Source organism: Camelus dromedarius, chromosome 2, assembly GCF_036321535.1.
Source record: "Camelus dromedarius isolate mCamDro1 chromosome 2, mCamDro1.pat, whole genome shotgun sequence".
Lineage (NCBI taxonomy): Eukaryota > Metazoa > Chordata > Mammalia > Artiodactyla > Camelidae > Camelus > Camelus dromedarius.
The window spans coordinates 50,496,732-50,524,562 of record NC_087437.1 but is presented as its reverse complement, the minus strand read 5'-3'; the positions used below and the strand labels follow the sequence as shown (position 1 = coordinate 50,524,562).

Genomic DNA, 27,831 nt, shown 5'->3' with positions numbered 1-27,831 from the left:
TCTTCATTTATGTAGATCTTTTAAAATTTGTCTCCGCAATGTTTTATAATTTTTAGTGTATAAATCTTTCACTTCTTTTGTTAGACTTATCCCTAAGTATTTTACCATTCTGATGTTTTACTTTTGATTCTATTGTGAATGAAACAGTTTTATTTAATTTGGATTGTTTATTGCTAACATACAGAAATACAGTTGATTTTTTTTTTCATTTTGATGTATCCAGCAGCTTTGCTGAATTCATTTTTCAGTTCTAGCACTGTGGGGCATTGTTCTCTATCCATGAGTCTGTTTTTGTTTTGTTATATTCATTTATTTGTTTTATTTTTTTAGATTCCACATATAAGTGATAACATACAGTATTTGTCTTTCTCTGACTTATTTCCCTAACCATAATACCCTCCAGGTCTATCCACACTGGTGGCAAGTTAGCAAAATTTCGTTCCTTTTTATGGCTGAGTAGTATTCCATTATATATATATTAATGTTTTCATTTTCTTTGGAGATATATATATATGCAAGAATTGCTAGATCATATGGTAGTCCTACTTTTAGTTTTTTGAAGAGCCTCCATACTGTTTTTCACAGTGGCTATGCCAATTTACAGTCCCATCAACAGTGTACAGGAATTCCCTTTCTCCAAATCTTTAGCAACATTTATTATTTGTGGTCTTTTTCAATCTCATTGACTTTTCACATACTACTCTGAGGTATGTATTTTGGAGATGAAGGAACTGGGGCTCATATTAAGAAATATGCCAACACCACCTTCATAATAAATGGTAGAACCTGGTTCCCAGACAGATCCAAGTAACTGGAAACCCATGCTGTCCTGCTACACACAGCCTCCCCTGTGCCCATAGTCCTGTTTGGTTTCCTGGATGCAGTACTTGTAGAACCTTCACAAAGATCCTTTCCTTACCTTTCATAGCCTCCACATTGCCTGATCCTGAGTTCCTGGGGTGAGTGGGCAGTGGTGCCAGGACAATTTGGTTCTTTCTTTATATTCCTGGTACTTAGTACTGTTGCTGACATATAGGTGTTCAATGAATGTGGAAATAAATGACTGAATGAGAACAATTACACTTCCTGGAATTTTAAGTAAAGCTCAGATTTGAAGTTGGAAGGAAACCAAGAATCTACCTAATCCAAACTTGCCAGTCAGAGAAATTGAGGCTCAAAGGAGACAGGTATGATTTGCCCAGTCATCCGGAAATAGACTAGAACACAGTTGTCTTAGTCTGTGACTCTTTCATATAACCCCACAGGCCTATTTCAAAAGTTTCAAAGCTGATACCACTCCTCAGTTTGTAAGTTATATAAAATAAATACAAATGTAAAAGGAAAATAACAAGGGATCTGAACTTATTCCAACTTCAGTGCCTTCATAGCTGACTTAACATTATTCATTACTTCTTTTGAGAAATCAGGCATCTGAAAGATTGGCATCAAATCTTAGACTCTTCTCAGCCACAAAATCAACTAAACAAATAGAACACCTGGCTCTGGGGTGGTGGACTAAGAACCTGGGCTCTGAGCCATATACTTCACCCAAGGTATGCGGCCCTGTCACATGAACAGCCTGAGCGAGGTGTTCTCTTACCCTTTTCACAGCTATGTTGTTACTCTGTAGGGCTGTATCCGATCTATCAAGAGTGAAAACAATCCCTTCCTCTCTCCTAACCCCTCCCTCTGGCTCTTCTTTCCAGCCAGACCTGATCTGCCAATTGTGCTGTCACCAAGGCCTCCTAGAGCTCACCCGTCAGGCCTGAGCTTGGACCTTCATGTTTGCTTCCCCTCCACTCAACCCTTCATCCCTGCACCCTTCTTCCAGGTCAGGCTATCAACAAAATCAAGGGACCTCTTCAAATTCTCTATTCCTTATTTCCTTTCAAAGTCATGATCTGCAGCTACAGCATTCTCCTTTCTTTCATTTTTGGTCAGATATAGGAGACCATGTCTCATTTCATCTCTAAAGAACCTGCCTAGTCATCTCCTTTCCCGGTGTCCTAAAGGGTGCTTCCTGCTCTCTCCCAAGAGATTAACTCATTTGGGTTTCATCTTTAGATTTCTTCATTGACTTCCTCTTTCTGTATATTTATTCTCAAAATGATAATTTCACAATATTAGCGTTGTTATTTTATTGTTTTTTCTCTTTCACAGTGCTATACACTGTGAAACCTGATCTGAATATTCACTTTTTAAGTTTTACAGTATTTGCACAGAAACTTTCTCTTTCATCAAACTCTTCTCTCTTCACCCATCCCAAATAATTTCTTTGAAGAGTGACATATCTCAAAAGAAATAGAGAAAATGGCATTTACTTATTTACTGTGTAGCCCTGAGAAAAACACCCCAGAATTCTAAAGTGCTTGAGAAATGCACTTCAGTGTTTAACATACGTTCTTTTGATTGAAAATGTACAGAATTGTACAGAAATTATATGTAATGGAAAAGCTGTACACCAGAAATTGACACAACATTGTAAACTGACTATACGTCAATAAAAATATATTTTAAAAAAAGAAAGATAGGGTTAGATAAACTACTGGTGCTTGGTAGACGTTTATAAATGTGTATAGGTGGTCTTCCTAGTTTGCTATACACACTGAAAATACTTATCCCAGATATAGATGTACAATTAAAGAATAATTCTTACTGCCCTCTTGCCATTTTTTTTTTTCTCCAACTGAACTATATTAGCTTCCCAAATGCTAACCATTTTTGTGCTACTTTGGTTCTATGGAGATATTCCAGGTTTACTTTGGTTTTCATTTATTTCCTGGAAGTAAGAGTACTTCTTACTCCCATTTGTTGGGCATTTACTCCAGGCCAGCCACTGCCTGGGCCTGTGCGGGCCAACAGAGTAGCCATTACCATATGACTGAGCACTTGAGATGTGACTAGCCCAAATTAAGATGACTTTAAGTATAATATACATATCAGATTTCAAAGACTTACTATGAAACAAAGTAAAATATTTCAGTAATATTTTATATTGAGTACATGTTGAAATGCTGATATCTTGGATAGCTTGGGTTAAATAAAATATTAAAAACAAAACAGGTGAAGCCTGTTTCTTTTTACTTTAAAAAAATTTCAATACAAGAAAACCTGAATTTCACATATGCCACACATTTGTGGCTTGCATTGTATTTGTCAGACAGTGAAGTGCTAGCTTAGATGCTTCATGTGCTTCACAATGAATGAATGAATAAATGAGATCTACTTTCCTGATCTTTGAGGACAGCTCATAATAGTCTACCAGGAAGGAATCCTACTAACTTAGGGGTTGATAGAAACTTATTACAATTTAACCCAATCTTCTCATTTTGTAACTGAGAATACTGAGTCCCTGAGAAATTTGCATGCCTTATGCGCTGTTCACTGAATAAAGACAGGAAAGCAAGGTTTTGATTCAATACTAGCTTTCCCTCTGTCGTTATCAGTGGAAAATGCCTTGGTGAGGATACCAGAAGTATCCAGGAATAAACACTCTGGATTCTAGGGGATCACCTAGCCTGCTACCTGCAGAAATGTTTCAGCTGTTATGATTTCAATGAATTCACTCTTTGCAACTGACCAGAACTGTTCCAGACAGACACCTGGGCAGAGCCAGTCTCATGTAAGAAGTACCAAGATGAGCTAGGCAGGGAGGTCCAGGATGGACATCTTGAGACAGTAGGACATTGTGACATCATCAGTGATGGTCCTGGATGGTTTCCCATTGCTGGCCCTCCAGTCTCAACTGTTACTGCAAGTCCATTCCTCTACCATGAGTGTGGAGCAGCTAAAATCAACAGACCTACATGTACCTTGAGGTGACAGACTGGCTCTGGTGAATATTCCCATTTTCCTATTTAGAAAGGGACCCACTGGAATACTGTTTTTGTTGGCTCTTTTGTTTGAAAAGGACAATGGTGCCCAGTTTCCCAGGGACACTCTTGGAAATTTATCCCCTTGTCCTGAATAAGGATTCCTCTTCCAGTCGTTCAGAATGTGGGGGAGTCTCAGGCAGTCATTTCTTTGGCTTTACTGGTGACATTTATCAGGGACAGGAGAGTCCAAAGGCTTCCACTTTTTTCCCTACTCTGGTGACTTTGGTGTGTATTTGGGACCATCGCTCTCATGTTAGACTTCCTATGGCCACACTAGGGCCTACCCCTGACCCTGAGGCCTGTCCTGTCTGCTTCACCCTTTAATCCTGGACGGATAAAACCTAAATGTCATGTTTCACTCAAACTAAAATAGGTTGCATTGGTCAGTCTCATTTACTCTTACATATTTATAAATAGGCAAGCTTGAATTCAGTAAGTACATTTATGTAAATCTTGGGCAAAACTGCGTCCACCTGAGTTACACGTGGGAAGGTGGTGGCTGTACGTCTCAGACTAGTGCCTTTGAACTGTAACTGTGTCCACATGGTTACCCTGCAAGCTTAATTTTAGCTAGATGAACTACTGGAAATGTTAGCAATCTGTCTTCTCGGATTACTTTTGCTCTTTCTCTTTGCTGAAAGACAGATTTTAAAAGTATGAAATCCTTGGTTTTATATGTATCTTTAAACAGACTTGCAACAGTTTTGTCAGCCAATGGATTAACTTAACATGAATTTTTAAGCATCTGGGCAACAATTATTTTTGAATAGTTGCATGTTTTAACTTGAAAAATTATACTTTGTACAAATATTGCATATTAGTTTGTCTATCTGCCTATCTAGCTATAGGTATACAGTGAATGTGTGTATATGCACTTTTTTTATATACACATACATATGTGTGTGTGCATATATCCATATGTATATATAGATATCTATATGTCAATATATTTATCTACAGCTATGTATAGATATAGATACATATCCGGGGGGAGAGGGAGAATGATAGTGGATTTCAGCTGGATGTTTCCACCTAATTTCTTATCGTTGAGATTGTCACTGTAGAAAATAATCTTTACAAATTCTGTGTTTAAAAAACCTCAGAGCTTAACTTAAATACTTGAAACCTCATGACAAAAAAGTAATAGGAACATGTTAATGAATATTCTTTAGTTAATTAAATCTTGTAATTTATGCTTTATCTTCAGGACTTTTCCATTTTAAAAATAATCAGGACAATTTTAACAAGTATGTTTCTCTCACTCAATAACAATGATTGAGTAATAATTCTCCATTGCACATTCAGTACTGTAGCTTGGAAGTGCAGTGATGGGTACAGTTGCTACTACATTTACCACCTGACATATGGTATGACATACATCTGCCAAAGAGGACAGACATTCCATTACAATAACAAACAATATAGGCACAGTCTGAAGGCAGACCAAGAGACAACAATTAGATATCTTCTTTTAATTTATCCAACCATTACCATGTAGCACATATATATGTCCTATATGCCAGGCACTCACTTTGACACTGAAAACTCAAAGATGTGTGCAACTGGGTCTCTGGCACAGAGCAGTGCACAATCTGGCAAGGGAGGTGGTCATGGAGGCAAATGATTATCATATGATGTCATAAGTATAACAGAAGTGCATACAAGCTTCACAGAAGTGCAGAAGGAGAAGCATATCTACCAGCTGGAACCCAGGATGAGGTCAGGAGACAATTACAGAGAGGATGGTCTTTCAGTTGAGTACAAGGTCTTGGTAGAAAATACAGTGTGGTAGTTAAGAGAATAAAGTCTGTAACCAGACTACCCAGGTTTAAATCCTAGCTCCATGACATGCCAGCTGAAGAACATTAGGCATGTTATTCCATAGTTTCTTCCCTGCAGTTTCTTTCTTGGTAGAATAAGCATGATCACTGGGCATAGCTCATAAGGTTGAAGTGAGGATTATATGAATTAGGATGTGTTATGGGTTTAGAACGGTGCCTGGTACATGAAAAGTCCTCAGTCAGTGTAACTCCAGGGATAGCAGAATGAGAGGCGGCAGACTTGGATTGTTAAAATGGAAATATGAGGTGCATTTGTGTGGAAGATGGTGGGAAAGGGCAAGATGAGTGGACAGATTATGGAGATAGAGTCTTATACTCCACACCAAGGAAGCGCATGTTGATGGAGCCCCTGGGGAATTTTAAGAATGAAATTAAGATTTATGTTACAGCAAGAGAACTCTGGAGCAGTGGAAAAAGAGTAGAGTCCAGAAGATTATTTAAGAGGCCACTGATGGCTGAGGGATAGAGGACAGACTGAAGATTCAAAGTTATTTAGGAGGTAAAACTGATGAGGTTTGGTGAGTGATTAGATTAAGGGGAATGGGGTAGAAAGAGTTGTGTATGCTGTGGATGATTTGGTAAAAACACAGGAGGAAAAGCAGCTTTGGGGCTATAGTTTTGGATTTTCAAGATTGTCAGGCCTGTGGAATAACCAAATTTAGTGTGTAGGCCTGCCACTCAGGAGCTGGAAGTCAAGATTTAGGACTCCTCAAGATATAAGTAGTAGTTGACATTGTGGGAATGTGAGTCAGAGCATGACACAGCTTGTATACAGGAAGAGATTCAGGGATAGTTCTGTAAAGCCCACCATTTAAGAGCCAAAGAGAGCTGAGCCAGCAAAGGAGAGTGGTCACAGAGGAAGGAGGAAATGTAGAAGAAAGTGGAATCATGGAAAATGATGAGAGGAAATTTAAAGAGGAAGTGTTCAAATACAGGAGAGAGGTCAAGTAGAATGAGAACTAAGAACTGCTCCCTGGACTTGGCAGAAAACTCACGAGCTATTACCTCTGTGAAGTATAACAGTGTGGAGAAAGAGGGACAGTGAATCCTCTTAAGACCCTAGCTGTTAGTTAATATTTCAGGGAAACACTAGGTGAAATCCTGGAGAACATCCATGGATGTGGTCCAGCTTCAGGATTGCTGCACCAGGCAGATCTGGCCTGTCCTCGCAGAGCTGTTCTTCCAGAGCCTAGCAAGGACACTGGCACAGTAATATCTAAAGGTTGGTGGAAAGAATGGATGGATGGTCAGTGGTGGCCAGGGAACTGTCTTGGTCGCGTCGTGGGAGCTCCGGATACATGGCTGCTTCAGGAAGTGTCAGAAGGCCCCCAGGAGTTGCCAAAGAAGTTCTGTTGCTTTGATAAGAATTTCAAAGTCGTGAAGTTGTGGAATTGATCCAGCAGCTTATGCCTGCGCTGGGGGGGAAAGGCTGTTGGTGATGACAGTGATAACAGGTGAGAGTGAAACACTAAGGTTGGTTCTGTTCTGAAACAGTTTTCAGTCTTAGACGTGATTTTCTGATGTTTGCTTTACTACTTGTTTTCTTATTCCCTTTCTTCGTGTGTAGAAGTGTCTGATCTCTTCAATTGGATAGTCAATTTCTTAAGGGCAGCGACTACTCCAAAGAGTTCTTTGTACTCCCTGCATCACATACTAGTCTACTTGACCCCCAGCGCAGAATCCTGGTATCCTCACCCTCAACAGCCTTAGAACCAAGATTAGGTCAAGCCTGACATCGAGCCCCAGAGGAAAAAAAAAGTTCGTCACTTCCCAAAACTTATCCTAGGAAGGTACAACTAAGCTGATATTTAGACAAGTAGTAGGCACTGATACCGCAACTTCCGCCACCAGCGGCATGCTCTCACAATCCGCCGTCCTCCTCACCTGGAACCCTAGGGCCATACCACTGGTTTTCCTGTGGACACAGGTCTGGGAAGAAGCTGTGTCACACTAAAGGGCATTACGGCTCCCACACGGCTCAGACTAAGGTCTCCCCTGGCACGTCCCTGTGGGGGACCTGATGCAGTCCAAATACTGGAACTTGGGGGGAAGGTGAAGAAGAAAACACTGGAGTGGAGGTGTTTTTACTTTTTCTTCCTTTTTTTTGTATTGATGCGGAGGAGTGGTTTGGGACGGATCTAGCGCCTCAGTCATAGCCCTTCCAGTCGCCCCCAGCTGCTCAAGGTACTGCCCTTCTCGAGCCAGTGTAGACACGGCCCTGTCTGTCGTACGGCGGAAGGAGAGCGTAGGAAGCGGAGGTGGTATCCCCCGGCCCTTCACCCCGCCAGGCGCGGCGGGAGGATGTCGGCGCGCGCAGCGCGTGCGTCGCCCCCCCCTGCCCCGTCCGCGTCCCCCGCCCGAGGGAGACCCCCGCGCCCGGGGGAAGCCCCGCGCCGGGCGTCCGCTGCCCGTCTCAGTCCCTCCGCCTCCCGGAGGCCCGGGGCTGCCTCCTCGGCACGCGCTGGGGCCGCCCCGCACTGCGCATGAGCGGGAGCCCGGCGAGCCCGTGAGAGGAGCCGCCGCCGCCGCCGCCGTCCATTCGCTGCGGAGCCGGAGGAGGAGGGGAGAGGCCTGGAGGACACCAACATGGTGAGGCACTGCGGCCGCCCGCCCCGCCGGCTGGGGGCCGGCGCAGCCGCTCACCCCCGCCCCGGCCGCCCTCCGCCCCGCGGCGACCCCGCCGCCCCGAGCCTCGGCCCGCGGCTTCGGTCCGCTCCCCGGCGGGGCTCTCCTCCTCGCCTCTCCCTTCCTCCTTCGCCCCTTCCCGCCCGGGCGCCGCCGCTACGCGAGAGCCGAGGAGGCGGAGCGGAGCGGGGCCTAGTCGGGAGCCCCGGGGAGTTTGGGGCGCGGGGAGTGGTCCCCGGTGCCCCTCACCGGGGCACGGCGCCGCGGGGGGAGGTGTTGGGGCGGGGGGAGGGGAGGGGGCAACGGCCCGGCCCCTGACCGGCCCCCTCGCCGGCTCCATTGTGTCTGGCCGGGGTCCGGGGTCCGGGGTTCCGGGTGAGGAACCTCCCCCTCCCCGGAGCCGGGGCTTCCCCCTCCGCCCCGCCGGCGAGAAGGGAAGACTTTCCCGGCGCTCCTCTCGTTCCTCCGCTCCGGCTCCAACACCCCTCAAGTCTCCAGGCAGTTTTGCTTGGGGCGGGGTATCAGCCCTCTTCCTTTCTCCATCACCTTTCGCTGCGTCCCATGCTTTTGGAAAATGGGAGTTTCACTGGCCAGTTGGTGGAGGTTATATTTACCTCTGTGCTGAGAACATGGGAGACCGCTGAGCTAGGGGGACGTGGGGGGAGGGCGGAGTACGGAAGTGCAACCTGTTCTCATTTCGTAAAATTAGGAGAAACAGACTTGCTACCTTTTGAGCACATACTTTATTTGCTTGAGGCGGGAGCAGTAATTGCTTTATTATGTCAGTTAAAGACCATTTGTGATTTTTAAAAAATAGTTTGTCAAGTTATTTCCCTCTCCTTTTTTGTTCGGAAAATGTCTTAACGAGCTTAAAGGAGTGGGATTCAAGTTATCTGGTTACATTTTGGTAATTATATACCTGACTCTTAAACTTTTTTGTTTTTCAGAAGCGATGTTTGGCATTATAGTCGCAGCATGAGTTGAATTCCATGCAGGTTACTGTATGAATAGACAGTAAAAATGATGTCCTTTTGCTCATGGGGAACATAAAGGCCTCTTTGAGGAGGGTGTATGTGTGTGTCTGTGTTAAGGGAATGCCCCAGTGTCTTTGTTTTTAGCTGGTCTTTTTTCTGCTGAGTGACACTTATCTACTCTCAGCCTCCAACTTGGCATAATTTTGGTGTCATGTATGGTTATGTGGTTTAGTTTGCCATATACTCAAGACTTATGTTCTGTAGTAAGTTCCAGGAAAATTTACCATTTGTATTTGTAAGAAAACTTTGCTATAAAGTATAGGTTAATGTTTAAATTGATATTGCAGTGTTCAAAGATCCACCACGGTGTCTAAACAGTTTCCAATTTCTAAAGTATTTTGACGGTCATAGACATTACTCCTAAAGTTTCCAGATTCTTGGCGTGTAGTTGAGTAGTAAGCTTGAAGTAATGAAATGCAATTCCCTGGTAAACACTCTGTGAGAGTACTGAAATGTGTTCTGTTTATCATAGTCTCCAAATCAACATCAACCTTTAGAATCCCAAGGCCTTGATAATGCTGATTACCTGCTCATGAATTCAGGATTCATGTGGTTCATATACTAGAGTTCAGCTTGGATTGGAACTTGTAATAGTATATCCTTTTGCTAATATTAAATTAGCTAGTTTTGGAACTTAGCCATAACTCATCTAATTACACCATTACTGACAAGATACCACTAATTTAAAACACTTTCTGTGGCTGAACTCAGATCATGTCACTAGAATTGTCTTGGTATGCTCTTGTTAGTTTGGAAGCTAAATCATCGTGGGCCCTAATAAGAAGTTAGGCCAAAAAGAATTTTTTAGTTAAGTTTTTCGTTATAAATTTATAATTTCTTGATAGTTTTTAGACTAATGTTTTTCAGTGTGTGTAATGCAGCCCATTTCTAGAGCAAATTGCTGTATTGTGAGTTCTGGGGCAAGCTTAAATAATGAGATACCTGAAATGTTTTTCATAAGAAAAAATTGTTCATTTAGGTTATCTGACACACACATAGAAAGACCAAAAATAACTTCAAAATTAGACAATAATTCTGTTACTCCTAAATATTTTTTAAAAAGTGTTCAAAATTTCAGGCTTATTTACTTATTTATAAGATGACAGGATTTAATGATTTCTAAAGTTCAATTCAGTTAAAATTTTTTATTTTAATGATTTTTATTCTCTGTGTGAGAAGTATGTGGCCTGTGTAACCTCTACTAGATTTTTATAGACTCACAGCATCATAGAATTTTTAGATCTGAAATGGCTTCAGAGATCATCTCATTTACTCCTCTTTTACAGAAGAAGAAATTGAGGATCAAGGAGGTTTTGAGGTTCAAGTTTGCAAAATTGTTATTTGCAGAACTGAAACTAATTTTTCCTGGTTTTACTATTTCCCCCAGTATTTGTGGTACATACAATCTTTTAACTCACATAAAATCTAGAGAAATGGTTGAAAATTGGATTTGAAATTATGTTACTCATTTAAACAGGAAAAACCCAAGTATTATTAATGAAAATTTTAAATAACAAAAGTCAATTTAATGGATGATTAATGATGTTAATTAACTATGTTTTTAATGTTTTTTTTTTTAAGGTGTGGACTTTGAAATTTCAGATTATGTTTTCAATAAATCATAAGTTCACATGAATGTAGGCCTTTTCAAGGTTGACACTTTAGAACCTGTTTCACATTCTTTTGCATACACATATGTAAATTAAGGGAGGGCCTTAATTCATTTTAATCTTTATTTCTTAAACATCTACTATGTGCCAGGCACTGTTCTAGTCTAGCATTGGATATGGAGATACGGATATACACACACCTATCTATCTTGCTATCTATCTATCTATCTATCTATCTATCTATATATATATATTTTTTTTTTTCACTGAAAGGTTAAAAATCCCTGCTCTGGTTAAGAGTTACATTTTAGTAGGGAGAGACATAAATAAACACAGTATGTATTTTTCTTCCTATGTTAGAAGGTGTTAAGTGCTATGAGAGAAAAGCCGTGTAAGGGAGGGGAATTGGGAGTGCTGGGGCACAGTGGAAGTGGTGTTGCAAAATGGTACTTGCAGCACTGATGAGGTGAATTTTGAGCAGACTAGATGAAAGAGTAAACCACGCAGAAATGTGGTCAAAGAGGGTTTGAGGAACAGTGAGGCCTGTGTGGCTGGAGCATCTTGTGGAGGGGAGAGGGGCATGTTGGGCACTGGAGCAGATGAGGTCTGAGGGGTAAGGAGTGGAAATGGGCATGGGTGGGCATTGTAGGTTTATTGGGTTTTTATTTCAAGAGAATGGGAAGCCACTGAAGGATCCTGAGTGATACGGTAGACTTTGTTTCTGCTGTCTCTTAGTGTCCTATTACAAGTATAGATAATTACTTTCAAAGCAGTTTTAAAAGACAACAAAATTCTTTTTGTAGTTTTCTTTACCATGTAGCTTCTGTCCACAGAGTTTTGAATTCTGATTAAGATGACTGTCCAATATTCAATAAAAACTAGTTTGACCATCGAGTTTACCTAGCCAGGCTAATTAATAAACACAGCATCACAATCTCTTTCATAGATTGCTTTTGAATATGTTTTAGTAGTTGGCATGTTGTTTAATGGCTATTTGCAGAAAACTGGGTCTTTGGGGAGAAAGGATCACATTAACGTTTGTTGAGAACATACTGTCTGCTAGTCAGACAGTTCAAACTGTTATTTCAGCTTCACTCCAGTTTGTGGGATAGATATTGATACCTCCTTTTAGCATATCTGGAAAAAGAGGTTTAGTGGTTCTAGAAGAGTTGACCAAGGTAAAGAGCTAGTTCGTGACAGCAGGGATTAGAAGCCTGGTTTCTGGTTACACACTTTATCTACCCCTTCTCTCTCTCTCTTTTTTTTTTTTTTAAAAACACTGCAAGGACCCTTTCTTTATAGGTGTGGAATTTTTGATTAGTTTCAGTATGGTTTATTCCTTATATTGTTTCTGTATTGTATCAAATCAGATGATCTGATGTAAATGTTTCAAGTAATTGAAAAATTAGAACTCTTGGTACATATGGTAAGAAAAAATTGAAAGTTAAAATTAACTTGTGGTCAGTTTTTTTGTTTTGTTTGTTTTAAATGAGCTGAGCTCATTTGAGTTAAGTGGCTCTTTTGATTATGGCTTCATAGGCCAGGTCAAGCATAAGGAAAACCTGTGAGAAAGCCCCCTTTTAAATTTCAATGTCAGTTGTTCAAGTTGTGATAGTATTAACCATGACATTTGATGAAGAGAAATAGTTCCAAATAGGATTCAGTTGCTTTGTGGACACAAACAAGCTCTTGAATAACCTGCTGACTGTCTAGTTTAGCTAGTCACTTTAGGTGTATATCCCCTACCTAAGAAGAGGCAAAAAACAAAAGGGGAAAATGTCACTGAAGTGCGTTTCACAACTTTGTTGAACCCATTTTATATAATTAGTACCTAATCATTTAGAGTCATTGGGCTGCTTATTTGCATTGTAAAATGTTGAGAGAGTTTTTCTTTTAAGTAGTTCCTTTCTACAGAATTCTATTGCATTACACTTTTGAATCCCTCAACACTGGACATAGTGTTCAGCAGTAGAGATAAGTTGAAGTACATGGCTCATTCCTTTGTTGTATTGGAATATTTTTATTTCAGTAAATATTTAGAGCACTTATTTATTATTCATCGGATTGTAATATTTCTGGATTTAAGATTTGAGTAGATACCGGATCTTAGAATTAGGAGATTTTATTTTTTAAGGATCATTTATTTTTATGTAACAAATATCCATGACTTTTGAATGCCAGTTGTTACTAGAAGTTCTTTAACTATAGAACTTAAAAAATCTCATTTAATTCTTTGTTTGTTTGTTTAGTTTTCACCTCAGTAATCTTTTTGTTAACTTGAGATTTCTTTACAAAAGATATTTATGGAGAGGGGAGGCAAATTTAAATTAGTTATCTTGACTGCTTGTTAGACTTTCAAAGCAATAAGTTTGGGAGAATTCATTTGAAATATGATGGTTAAAACAAGTATTTTAAGGGGCTATTTCTATCCTATTACCAAAATAATCAGGAATTAGTGAAAATAACTGTTTTTAATAGTCAAAGCAGTCTTCTTTAAACCAAAATCAAAACACTTATTCCATTTATAGTGGTAGTCATCTTTTGAATAATACTTCTGAGGGTGGAGTAGAGAAAATCCTTTAAATTTCCATTAATGCTGTGTATTTTTTTTTAAAGCTGTGAGGAGGGGTAGGGTACAGCTCCAGTGGTAAAGTGCATGCTTAGTGTGTATGAAGTCCTCAGTTCAATCCCCAGTACCTCCTCTAAAAATAAATAAATAAACCTAATTACCCCCTCCCCCCACCACACACAAAATCAAGAATCTCAGAGTGGGCTCTGAATGATAAAATTCTCCCTTAAAAAAAAAAAAAACCTATGAGAAAAATCCTTAAAGACATACAAAATCTTAACAAGTATACTTAATGAAATATTTTTTCAGGTGATTTACCATTTAAAACATCATTGGGTACAGTGATTACATAGTGTAGTATATTATGCCACATTTGACTTAGTAGTTGAATGCCTCTCAAGAGTTCATTTTATTTTATTTTGTGTGTGTTAGTTGCATTTATGATATATACAATAGAAAGTTATTTAAAAGCATTTGTTTCTCCCCACACCTGTTAGGTAACCCCTTAAGAATCATAGACTCTGCATAGAGAAAGGGGGAGTTCATTTGTCATTCAAAGTGCGGGAAGTTTACAAATGATCTTTAGAGCCACAGGCCTACCATAAGTAATTATCCTAAACTGCGGATTTTAATGCACATGACTACTGAAAAATGTTTGTTTTGCTTAATGTTTGAAATTGTACACATTGATTTATATTTTCTGGCTATAACCTGTACATGTTCTGTATTATCTCTGGGTTTCAAGCCTTCTTATTGGAAAAGGAAACCTGACTTTCAGTGACACCAATTTTCCACCTCTTAGTATAGTTAAGGCTATAGATTGTGGCCATCTTTTAAAAAATAGACTATGACAGGACTATAAACACATCTTCCTTCCTGCTGAATTATACATCTTAAAAATAACCTTCCCCCAAAATCCTACAAGGAAATTTTATCCCTAAATTAGCTTTTTAGTAAGTAAGGGAATGCTTAATGGTCAATTTTTAGTCAGAATGCAAATTGTTTACATTTGAAAGGAAAAACAGTTGATTACTTATTTAACGTTTCCGTAAAAACAGGTAAAGAAATATTGTTCAGAATCCACCCCCCCTGCCCCCAGTACACACAATAATTAGTCAGTGGTTGCACTTTTGCCCTTTTTTGATTTGTCTTTCACTTGACGACAGTGTAGAATAAATGGAAAGACTGCATGCCTTGAAGCCAGGCACCAGGGTTTCATTTCTGGCTCTGCTACTTTTTGGATAATTCTGTCCCTAGATAAATCGAGTTCTGAGGCTTGGTCTCCTCATTGGTAAAACAGACTCAGTGATCACCACCTTGCAAAATTGTTAATAATTAAATACCTAGCACAGAATTGGCACCCAGTAGGAGCGCAAATAAATGTTAGCTGCTAGTTTTCTGATTATGGTGGTGGTTTTTCTTATCATCGCATTTACATAAAATTACTCTTTTCTCCAGTATCCTTTCCTTTGTGGACTTATAAGGAGTCCTTACTATGTGCTAGTTACAGTTCTAAGAGTTTAACCTGAATTAATTCATATAACCTTCACACCCTGTTTACAGATGGAGTTGAAGCACACAGAGATTAAGTAATTTTCCTGAAGTCACACAGAAAATAGGAGGCACAAGTGGGATTAAAATCCTGCCAGTCTGGTTTGAGAGTCTGCACTCTTCACCTCTCTGCAGGTAGAAGGAAGAGAACTTCTAGCTGCTGCTACCTAGATTCTTAGCCTGACTTTCCTGTAGAACTTTGCCCCAAGGTGAAAGTCTTTTCTAGGAGTAGGTAGGCTGGTTAGTTGAATTGATTTTTCTTGCACTTTTGACTTCAGACCTATAATCTGTGAGAAGGCCTTTTATAGATGAGTGGTTTGGAATATTGTTTGTATTTGGCTACATTTGCTGAATACTATGTATCATATACAGAAAGTAGAATTTTCTGGACTCAAACTAGCTCCTCTAAATTTCAGATGAAGTTTAACTGTTAATCACATGGTAAACATATGAGAACACTATATACAGAGCTTTTAATGAAAATTATGGGTGATTATTACAGTGTTTTGATTTTTTAAAATATTACCTTTTATGAGCTGCATTTGTCAAATCCTAAGATAGCTAGAATTGAGTTAGAAAAATAATTTCTTTAAAAATATAAAGGCCTTGGTGTCTTTCTGGAGTTTAGACTGAATTTGAAACTTACGGTTGAGAAGGTGAAAATTCAGAATAGAAGTAGTAAAATGAATCTTAATTTTTTGCTTTTGGAAATGTCACCCATTAAAATTGTTTTATTTTGTAATTGTTAGAACATAGTTAACTAGAAAATTATTTTCTATGTTACTTTTCTTATGAAAGGGATTTCTTTATGATCATTATTTTTTATTATAGAACCTTTCTGAAATCCCTGTTCTTCTATCACAGCAGACTTTATAAGTTCAGTGGTTAAATATACTTATATATGATACTTGGCTACATCCAAACTATTTGTCTGAATTCTGATTTCTTTCCCAGATAAACTGTTATTTCAAATGTAATTCTTAAATTTCTTGAGTGGAAAAAAATTGCAAACATGTGCTAGATTTAAGTATTAAACAATATATATTGATAACCAGATACTTTTTTTTTTTTTTGCGAAAGTGAGCAAAGAAGTGCTTTTTACTGTCCAGATGATGATGATGATGATGATGATGATAATAATAATAATATAATATATAATATATAATAAAATATTATAATAATATAAAATTATTATTATTATTATCATTTCTAACTTTGTTAATCTTTGATATAGTTGATATTAGCTTTCTATTACATGAGACTGCATTTTTTCTTTTTATCTCTCCCCCTTTTCTCTCTCCCTCCCCCTTTTTTGCTAGAATTATATATAATTGGAATATATTCTGTATTTTGTACATTTTACATACTTAACCAATATTGAATTTTCTTGAAAAATTGATACTCTAGATAGTTTTCACATTTGAGTACTGAAGATTGTATTGCCCAAACTTATTTGATGACCCGTCTAGTTTGTTTTTTTAAAACGGTCAAAGTAAATAGCATGTACTACATTTGAGTGCTGAATCATTGTAGTTATCACATGTTTTTGCTCTTAGGAAGATACCCACTGGGCTTGTAGTAGAAATACAGACAGTCCATCTGTTTTTCTTCTTCCACCTCAGTTTTCTATTTACCCTCTCATCCCCTGTAAAATAATTCTCTGCTGACTAGATACTCTTTTTCTCTTCCTTAAGTTGATAGAAATTTAAACCTTTAAGCCACGCTCTCAAAATCCAAACACCTTGCCTGGTGCCCTCAAGTGGCCTGGGGAAAGTGAGTGAGAGTGTTGCAGCTCTTCTAAGTAGGCTTGGGAAAGGGGCAGGTCTGGGTAGCCCAATCCACCTTTCCTCTAGGACAGCCTTTGGGACTGCAGAATTGAGTACATCCTCCCTAGTAGGAGAGCAAGTGTTAAGATTTATTCTGGGCACCACAAACGGACAGAGAAATGGTCAGAGTGCGTTGTAAGTACAAGAAAAGAAAGGGTAGTTATCAGACTTTTCAGGAATGGAATTGCTTGTTACTACTACTTGGCCTAGCAGGAACTCATACTGTCACTTCTCTGCCAGTTATCACTCATTAGCCTTTATGGTGTTGCAAATGGTAACTGCAGCCCTTTTTTCTTAAAATATATTGATATTGCTCCATATACTGGAAATTTAAACCAGTTAAAATAGTTTCTATTCACATATCATAGATGTTATTTACTACATATACTTTTATTTCAAATAAGATATGACATGGAATTGAATTCACTTATATAATTTTGTTATTTATGTGGATGATTTTTTATCTTTGTTCCCCCAATTTTCTAATATCTTGCTCTCTGACAGGAAATCTAGTAGAGTGAACAGCTCTTTTTTTCTTGCAGAAGTGATTTAAGCAGTGTTTTTCCTTCCTCTCGTCAACAAAAGTGAGTCAGGCTTCAGGGAACAACACTGGATTTAATAGTGTATGATAACCTCCCCCTCCCCCCAAAAATCCTGATTGTTTTGCTGTCTCTAACTTTTAGAATGGGAAAATCTTAATACAGAGAAGTTACATCAGGTTTAATTAAGAAGTAATTTCCAGGATGTGGCCTGTAGTTGTTACACTTCTTTAGGTTCATCTCCAGCACTTTGTATAATATTATACAGTGGTCACTGATGATCGGTAGTGACCTTCAGGTACTTCCCTGTTCTTCAAAGGATTACAAGAGATGTCAGTATACTCTGGGTCTTGAGAGAAAGGTGTACTAATTTTAAAATAGCTTTCAGTAACAAAAGTTGGTATCAAGTATATTAAAATAAGACAGATATCTTCCTTGGCATTTGGTTTCATTGTGTGTTTTTGCAATTGAATAATATCTTGAGGATATTATTGTATCTTTAAAGGAGAAGAATCCTGGACATTTTAGAGATGTGTCTTTAATGGGACATGAGTTATCTAGTGTTCAGAGGTGGTCAAGTTATTGAAATTATGGGAGGTTAGGGAATTTTTAGTTTCTCAGTTTTAATGGAGAACAGAAGTTGAGGTTTTAATCTGAATTCTAAATATAGTTATAGAGAGGAGAGTATGGTGACAGATCAGACTCCAAGGTATAAACATTTTTCATATTGCTAGAGATAGGGGTTGGTTTTCATATTTGATTTTGCGTAGTCTTGTTTTTACTCTGTGATAGGTGGAAATATTTATGTCTTTGGTAGTCTTTTTCCTGAAAACCTTAAAAGGCTTATAAATATGTACTGCAAGCAGTGTGGTTTATGGAAAGTTTACTAAGACTCGGATTCATGAGGCCTTTCTGTTCTTGTCCCATTTCTGCCAATAATAACTGAGGTAGGTTTTGTTCTTTTTTTTTTTTTTTTTCTTTTTCTTTTTTTCCCTTTCTCTTTTTTAAATGGAAGTACTGGAGATTGAACCCAGGACCTCGTGTGTGCTAAGCATGCACTCTACCACTGAGCTATACCTATCCCCACCACAACCAGGGTGATTTTTGAACAAATTCCTTAACTGTTTGTACAATCAGGGGGTTGAGGTTTGTGATTGGCCAGTTTGGGCCAGATAAAAAATGCTGGGGTTCTCAGGTGTGTCGCTTAATCCACAGAACACTGTGGTGGCCTACTCAATGTGTGCTCTACTCATGTGATTTTTTTTTTTCCCCTTCATTTGCAATAGTAGCTCAGGAAGAACCCAAGTATTTTGCTGAGAGATGGTATTAGGACTTGTGAGGGGGAAGAATAATAGCAGGGAGACTGACATTGCACAGGAGACCAACTTGGGTGAGAAGGGAAAAAACATGACCTTGATACTGGGAGAGAGTGGAGGGCCTGATTGCCCTGCTTCATTTTGCTTAGGGTTCAGGTCAAAGGAGACATGATTCTTTGTCAACACAGGCTAGTGAGAAGAGGTTATTACAATAGAGAGGCTGTCTAGAGAGAGCTTCTGCTAGGCTCAGTCAAAGGGAAAGAGGTGAATCTTTCAGAATAAGAAAGGAGAATTTTATTAAAAATTACCTTGGTTGGAAGGACGCAGGGTCTTGGCTCCTGAACACTGCGAGGAGAAATGTAGAGTACTCCTGTTCTGTTGCTTTCTCACATTTGGTAAGAATCGCAAGAAAACAAGGGGAGTGAGGTGGTGGAGAATTGTACCCCATATCCTTTATAGTGGGTTTTAGAACTGCATGAATACCTGCTAATCTCACTGTTCTGGCTGGCTAAGTACTGTCTCCTTCTTCCCTACCACTCCTGTAGCATCTGTTTAAAGCTTTGTGCTTGGTTAAAGTTCTGGGAGTACCTGTATTTCCCTTCTAGAGCTTGAATACATGCTCTTAGGATCCACTTTTAGGAGAATTGCAGGGTGGTTGAACTTCTCTTCCCTCTGTCTAGTTTTTTTCCAAAATGATATTAATTGTGTGTTTTAGATTTTTTAAAACTTTGTCTAATTAATAGATCAAAAGTAAGTCTTGAGCTAAATGTTTTAATATTTTATGAGGAAGAAGTATTGCTAGGAATGATTAGTCAGCAATATAGAAATACTTAGTCTTTTGTGATTTTATACAGTTTCAGTTTATTTTCTGGTTTCAATAGAACAAGTTGAAATCATCGCAGAAGGATAAAGTTCGTCAGTTTATGATCTTCACACAATCTAGTGAAAAAACAGCAGTAAGTTGTCTGTCTCAAAATGACTGGAAGTTAGATGTTGCAACAGACAATTTTTTCCAAAATCCTGAACTTTATATACGAGAGAGTGTAAAAGGATCATTGGACAGGAAGAAGTTAGAACAACTATACAATAGATACAAAGGTGAGTGTTTGCTTGTGACTTTAAAAATTTTGAACCAAGTTTTCCAAAGTTACATGCTTTCTGTGAGATATCAAATAATACAGAGAACATTAATTGGGTGGATGTGTCCCACAGAGCTCTGTAGATCTTAGAATTTAAGAAATCTGAGAGAAATTATTTTCCTCTTTTCACTAAAAATTTTCCTTAGCCTTTTATTTCCTTCCCTTTTATCCTCCCCTTTTTTCCTCCCCCGTGATCCAATTTGAGAATGGGGGCTGGGAGACTGCATTTTCCCCCCTATTTTCATAAAACTCAGATGAGCCAATTTTAAGAAAATAATTTTAATAACCTTTAAAGAATTATAAAATAATATACACCTTTAAGAAGTTAAATAATACATAATAGATGAATATAGAAAAAAATAATAGTTTCTTCATCTTTTCCTTTATTTATTCCTCTGAGGGAACCAATATTTAACGTCCTGGTATCAAGCCTTCTATGTCTTTTATGTTTACGCTGAAAAGATACAGAGAGAGTTTCTTTCAAAATTTTTCCAACAGTGAGATTATATTTCATTCATAGCTCATGCCCAAAAGTCAAAAGATGTGCACGTTTTTTATTCCTTGAGCTGTTAGCAAACCCCATTTGACAGCAGTGTATTAGTGCCTCTTGCTCCTTGTATTTGCCATTTTTAAATTTTTGCTGTCTGAAGAGTAAATATTGGTAGTTGGGTTTTTTGTCTTTAATATGAACAGCAGTTATTTGTATTGTGATAGAAATTGAATTACAGAGTTTATGGTTTTTCTGATACTCTGTTAAAAGTGATTTCTGTAGTAAAATTAAGAAAAAAATAATTTCTTTCGTGTATGTCTGTGGTTTTCTTTTGCAGGGGAGAAGGAATAATTAGGTTTGTTACTTATTTATTTTTTTAATGAAGATACTGGTGATTGAACCCAGGACCTCCTGCATGCTAAGCGCGTACCCTACCACTGAGCTATACCCTCCCCCCACGAGTTTCTATATGTGATGCTGTTTAGAATGCATCTGTAAAATGTGAATATGTTCCCTATATAGAAATGTCTGATTTCTGAATGTGTATGAGTGTGAGACATTTTCCACATGAATAAATGAGACTTTTAAAAATCAAGTGCTCATCTGTATATATACTGCTGAATAGAGTGCTGTTTCGGAGGCAGAGTGGCTTTAAATATTACAGGGGGAGAATATCTGTTAGAGTAATACTGCTTCATGTTTTTGGTCTATAGTGATTATTTTTTTAAATGGAACACAAAGAATTACCTTTTTCAGTTTCAGGAATAGTTTAGTAAACTATGGCACTAATTTAATACTGCATTATTGTTTTTAAAGATCCTCAAGATGAAAACAAAATTGGAATAGATGGTATACAGCAGTTCTGTGATGACCTGGCACTCGATCCAGCCAGCATTAGTGTGTTGATCATTGCGTGGAAGTTTAGAGCGGCAACACAGTGCGAATTCTCCAAACAGGAGTTCATGGATGGCATGACAGAATTAGGGTGAGTAGATACTTACCACAGGAAATTAGGTAAATTATGAGAATTACAGTGGAACTGACATTTGTGCCCCCAAATAATGGTATAAATAGAAATGGGCTGATACGATAGTTCCTTCTGTGTCAAGTTATCTGTCAAGTTAGTACAACTTACTCTGTTTGCATTATGCTTTTATTATTTGTTTCTAATGGAGGTTCACTGGTATTAAAATTACTGTGCCTTAGTATTTTACATGGAAAAGTGAAATGAGCAAGTTTTATTTCCTAATAGAAGGCTATGAACTGAATTTATAAACAAACTAGAATTTAAAATTTTGTGGGGAGGGTATAGCTCAGTGGTAGAGCACATGCTTAGTATGCACGAGGTCCTGGATTTAATTCCCAATACCTCCATTAAAATAAAAATAAATTTTAAAAACTAATTTAAAAAATCATAGAGGTTACTAATCACTTTTTTTCACCCACAACTGATTAGCTAAATGTCTTGGGATAAATTAGATTGAAAAGTCATGGGTAGATGTTTTATCCATGACCTCTAGTTGTCTGTATTTAATGAGGCTGCAAAGTCTTTTGTGGAAAGGTAACCAGCTGCCCTTTCTGTTTTTAGTAGGTGCTGTTGAATGATAATAGCTAAACATTTGTTGAACATTTATTTCAGATATTGTGCTAAGTAAGTACTTCAGCTACCTCTTCACAACAACTTTGTGAGAGAAGTAGTGTTTATATTTGAATTTTAGAGATGAGGAAATGGAGATCCAGAGAAACTATGGAGTTAGGTAGCTAAAGCCAGAATTTGAACCCAGGCATTCATATTCTTGAGCCTGAGGGACATTGTAATCAGTCAGAGTCCAGACAGGACACCAAAACCATACCAATAATTTGAACAGGGTAAATTTTAAAAAATTGTTTTATTGTGTAAAAAGGGCACAAAGAAAACTCAAGTATAGCAGAGGTGGCAGTTGGAAAAAGCTGCCACCAACCCTGGAGCTGAGGGAAGTAAACAAGGAAGGAACCTAGAAACCTAGGATCTCCACAAGGCTGAGAGTGAGACCACAGAGGACAGTGCCTCTGGGGCCTGTGATGCCTGCCTTGCCTATCTTGCTGGTGAAGAAGTTGTTAGCTAGGGGCCACTTGTTGCAGAGCTATGCCAGTTGCCACCTTTGGTGAACACTGCGGGGACGTCCCAGCAGGCCAAAACTCTTGCTTTCTTCAGAAAACAAATGGATAAGAACAATTCCTTCGCCCTCTTTCAGCTTTTCATTGCCTTCTATTGGACCTAACAGTTAGCCAGCTGGCAAGAAAAATGAAGTCTCACAATTTGTAGTGCCCTGCAAATAGCCACGTAATTGGGCAAAGAAGGGTGGGTTTAAAGCTGAGAGACAATCAGTTAATAACTGGCCTAGGCACTGTGTTCTAAAGCCAAAGCTAGCCCTGTCCTGAACTTGCTGGAATTTTCTATGCTAGGACAGATTTCATTAGAACTCACTTTTCTATTTTTTTTTTTTTCATTTGAAAGTGAATTCATGTGAAATTTAATGAACTTCCAAATCAAAATTTTAATTTATAAACTAATGATCTTGCTGGTATTATAAACAACATAAAAGGAAAATAGAAGAAAAATGATTTGAAGGAGAAGCAGTGGCATGATTGGTTTGTGCAGTCTATAGACACAGATATTTCTACCTTAAGGATGTTATGTGGAAAGTAGGAATTGGTACTTGGACCTTTTCAACTCCATGGAAATTTGCTTTGCAAATATAGAAAAAGCTTTATATTGATTTAAGTTCAGTTGAAGATGGTATGGGGCATAGCTGATGTTTATTATGATACTTTGTATAACAAGAGGTTTTCCAGAGGAATGCTTCCTCACCTAATCAAGGGACTGCACTTTCAGTTTGTTTGGAAGCTAGACATGTGATTTGTTACCATGTGATGAACATCTACCACAGTTTAACTGGTGATTGTTTTGCTGATTACTATACATTCTCATCTGTTCACTACAACTGACTTCTGCAATTCAGGTGTGTTGATAGTCCAGTGAATTACATAGTTAAAAGTAACAGCCTATTTATTTTAAAATTGTAGTTATTTCTAGCAGTCACCCCAGATCTTCTGCCAGCTAGCCCAATACTTGTTTATATAGTATAAAAAGATGAAATCTCAAATGATTTTTTTAAAAAGAAGTTCTATGAAATATAAGCTATTGTAGGAATAAATAAACTAAGCTCTTAATTTATGGCAAAAAAATTTATCTTTTATAAACTTAATTTTACAATATAGATGTGACAGCATAGAAAAACTAAAGGCCCAGCTACCCAAGATGGAACAAGAATTGAAAGAACCAGGACGATTTAAGGATTTTTACCAGTTTACTTTTAATTTTGCAAAGAACCCAGGACAAAAAGGATTAGGTAAGAATTTTTTAAAATTATATTTGGTGTTTCAGATACTCAAATACATTGACAGTGTCACTTTTGTTTTGTAATAGAGAGTTCTGTGTTTTGAGCATAAAGTCTTATCAGTTACTGAAAGACAATGAGAAACAATGAACTTCTAGCTAATCAGAAAATACCCTGCCCATTCAATAATATGGTTGCCTTGTATACCATATGTGAACCATGGATTTTTTTTTTTTTAAGAACTACAATACAGAAAATAAGTAGTTGTTAAAATTCCACTGATATACATATGTATGTTTGCTTATTTATTTATTTTTCAGAAGATGTTGTAGGATCTTGGGATCATAAATTATTTCACTATGGATCTGTTGAAATAGCATTTTAAAACTTCTGAGTCATAGAATGTCAGATAAATTTATTTTTTGGTTATGATTTATTTGGAAACTATAAGATTATAAAAGATGATTATCATTCATAATTTTATCCAGAAGTAGCCGCTGTTAACAGTTTAGATCATAATAGTTAAGTAATAATAATACATTTGCTTTGGGAATGCCTAGGGGAAGTGGAAGTAAAAGCTACAGTGTAATTTGCCAGTTACTCAGAAAAAATAGACAGTAACAGATAATACAGAATAATAAATATGTGTGAGGTTCTAGATAAAAGAAGAAATGCGTAAAAGCAGGAATGGTTGGGAAATGCTTCCTGGGCAAGATGGGATATGAACTAAAGGGTTTGATATTTGTCTGGGCAAGGGGAGATAAATGGTGTTCCAGTGAGAGGATAGTTACAAGCGAAGGTCTGAGATGTCAGGAATAAGCATGGCTTCTTTGTGGAAGAGAGAAAACAATTTGATTTTAGTGAGAATGCTTGTTTGGAGCTTAAATTTGTGAGATACACTAAGGCTTATAAAGTCTTCTTTTAAAAACAGGACAAACCTAGAAGAAAACATAGGCAAAACATTCTCCAACATAAATCTTAGCAATGTTCTCCTAGGGCAGTCTACCCAGGCAATAGAAATAAAAGCAAAAATTAACAAATGCAACCTAATTAAACTTAAAAACTTTTGCACAACAAAGGAAACCATAAGCAAAACAAAACAACAACTTGCAGAATGGGAGAAAATATTTGCAAATGATACGACTGACAGAGGTTTAATTTCCAGAATATATAAACAGCTCATATAGCTTAATAACAAAAAAGCAAACAACCCAATACAAAAATGGGCAGAAGACTTAAGTAATTCTCCAGTGAAGACATACAAATGGCCAATAGGCACATGAAAAAATGCTCAATATCACTAATTATCAGAGAAATGCAAATCAGAACTACAGTGAGTATCACCTCACACCAGTCAGAATGGCCATCATTCAAAAGCCCACAAACGATAAATGCTGGAGAGGGTGTGAAGAAAAGGGAACCCTCCTACACTGTTGGCAGGAATGTAGTTTGGTGCAGCCATTATGGAAAACAGTATGGAGATTCCTTAAATAACTAAAAATAGACTTACCATGGGATCCAGCAATCCCACTCCTGGGCATATATCCAGAGGGAACTCTAATTGAAAAAATACATGCACCTCAGTGTTCATAGCAGCACTATTTACAATAAGCCAAGGCATGGAAACAACCTAAATGTCCATTCACTGGTGACTGAAGAAAGAAGTTGTGGTATATTTATGCAATGGAATACTACTGAGCCATTAAAAAGAAATAATGCCATTTGCAGCAACGTGGGTGGACCTAGAGATCGTCATTCTAAGTGAAGTCAGCCAGAAAGAGAAAGGAAAATACCATATGATACCACTTATATGGGGAATCTAAAAAACAGGAAAAAAGAGGACACTAATAAACTCATCTACAAAACAGAAACAGACTAGCAGACATAGTAAACAATCATGGTTACCCAGGAAAAGTGGATGGGAAGGGATAAATTTGGGAGTTTGAGACTTGCAAATGTTAGCCACTATATATAAAAATAGATTTAAAGAAAGTTTCTTCTGTATAGTATAGGGAACTATATTCAGTATCTTGTAATAACCTTTAATGAAAAAGAATATGAAGATGAATATGCATGACTGGGACATTGTGCTGTACACCAGAGATTAACATATTGTAACTGACTGTACTTCAATTATAAAAACAGGACAGAAAGGCTTAAATTGAAAATATCAGTGGTGGAGATGCACTGGAGATTTTGATGGTGGCAGTAACTTCCATTTAATATGAGCTTTTAGTGTGCCTGGAAATGTGCAAAGTACTTAACATATACTGACTCATTTAATGTTGAACAACTTTATGAGTTATACAGTCTTTCATTCCATAATTCACCAGCTGCTATTTTGCCAGTCATAGAGTGCTAGACATTTTTTATCCTTATTTTGCATATGAGGAAACTGAGGCTCAGCAAGTTAAATAACTTACCCAATGATGGAACTGAGTTTTTATTTTGAATATTACAGTAGTAGGAGAGGCTAAATAGGAGTCTTTTTACTAGTCCTTCTTTATATTTTAGATGAGAGAGAAAAAAAGCATTGAGAAAAGGATTACGTGAATAGGAATTAGACCAAGGAAGTGACTGAAAGTTAGAGGAAGGGATGAGTGTACAACATTTGTATTGGGAAATTGGCCTAAAGAGCAACTAAACATGACTGAATTGATTAAAGATTTACAAAATATCTATAAAGCAAAATTTGGAATAATGAAGTTTCCTTTTCAACTGAATCTTCAATTTAGATTGGATTTTATTCTTACAGGAAAATTCCTCAGTTTGCAGGAATAATAAACTGGGATACCTAGTGTTAGGTTCTCTGTCTTCTACCTGTGGCCACTAGTTAACTGGGCTGTTTTCTCTAGTCCCTTCTTTTCTTCCTACAAATAAAAACCAATTAAAGTCTTTCAATTTAAATATATTTTTATATATTTATATATATATATACACACATACACACACACACACACACATACTAAAAAGAATTACACTTGTGTTTTTGATTAGACTTTTGTTATGATTAGAGAAAATGTGAATATCAAATGTTGATTTAAAGTGGATGAACCTATTAGTTACATCCCTGCCCCTTACTAGAGCCCAAAATAAATGATATTTTTGGGTGATTATGTAGTTTTGACATTGAATCAGTTTTTATTATGTTTGGTGAAAATAGAGAAAATAAAATTTTATAGCTATTAGGTATATTAATATGATAAATTTGAATTTTAGTTTACTGAAAAAGTTGAGAAAAATATGAAGAATTAGGTTTTAAAATTTCGTTTATTCTATTATCTGATAAGTATTGAGCTTAAGAAAAAGATAATATTGTTTAATGGGTATAGAGTTTATATTATTCAAAATGAAAGAGTTCTGGAGATTCATTGTACAACAATGTAAATGTACCTAACATTACTGAAACTGTACACTTAAAAATGGTTAAGATAATAAATTTTGTGTGTATTTAGCCACAATTCAAAAGTTGTTTTTTAAAAAGTCCAAACCATAGAATATATGGCACAGAGTGAGCCCTAATGTAAAATAGTGGACTTCAGTTAATAATATTGGTCATCAGTTATAAGAAACATACCACACTAAAGCAAGATGTTAAAAATAGTGGAAGTGTGAAGAAGGCAGGAAAAGGTATATGGAAACTGTGTGCTTTTGCTGTGTTTTCCCGTAAACCTAAAACTAAAAAAATCTTAATTAAAAAAAAGAAAAGTGTAATAAAGGACAAATCATAATTTCTCTTTTTGTTTTGCATTGGTGTTGAGTGTCAGGAAATATAATGACTTGCTTGGTTTAAGAACTTAATTTAAAAGAAAACAGTTTTCTTGACAGCCCTTCACAAGGTTCTTAAATTATTTTATATATAATATAAAAAATATTTGGCAGAAAAGAATTAGGAGATTATAGGAGAGTAGGTGAGGCCCAAAACAAATTGGCAAAGAGTGAGTGACAGCACTGTAGTTTATGTGAGAGCTGGTATTTTCCGTATTTTCTCACTTTTTTATAACCTTGTTTCCTGTGACACCAGGATAGGGTACTT

At 37.5% G+C, this 27,831-nt stretch overlaps 1 protein-coding gene across 4 annotated transcripts in view; it reads left to right on the top strand.

The window, feature by feature from the left end:
- The first annotated feature begins 8,002 nt into the window (after positions 1-8,002).
- Positions 8,003-27,831, top strand: part of DCUN1D1 (defective in cullin neddylation 1 domain containing 1) — a 30,835-nt gene continuing 11,006 nt past the window's right edge. For 3 of the 4 annotated variants that reach the window (XM_031451945.2, XM_031451932.2, XM_064493180.1), the window contains exons 1-4: positions 8,003-8,305; positions 19,668-19,884; positions 21,232-21,400; positions 23,677-23,807. In XM_031451945.2, the coding sequence (XP_031307805.1) occupies positions 8,303-8,305; positions 19,668-19,884; positions 21,232-21,400; positions 23,677-23,807 (520 nt within the window). In that variant the 5' untranslated portion in view covers positions 8,003-8,302. Of the gene's footprint in view, positions 8,306-13,949; positions 15,241-19,667; positions 19,885-21,231; positions 21,401-23,676; positions 23,808-27,831 lie in introns of those variants that run through there. The other variant, XM_064493173.1, reaches the window with a different exon arrangement.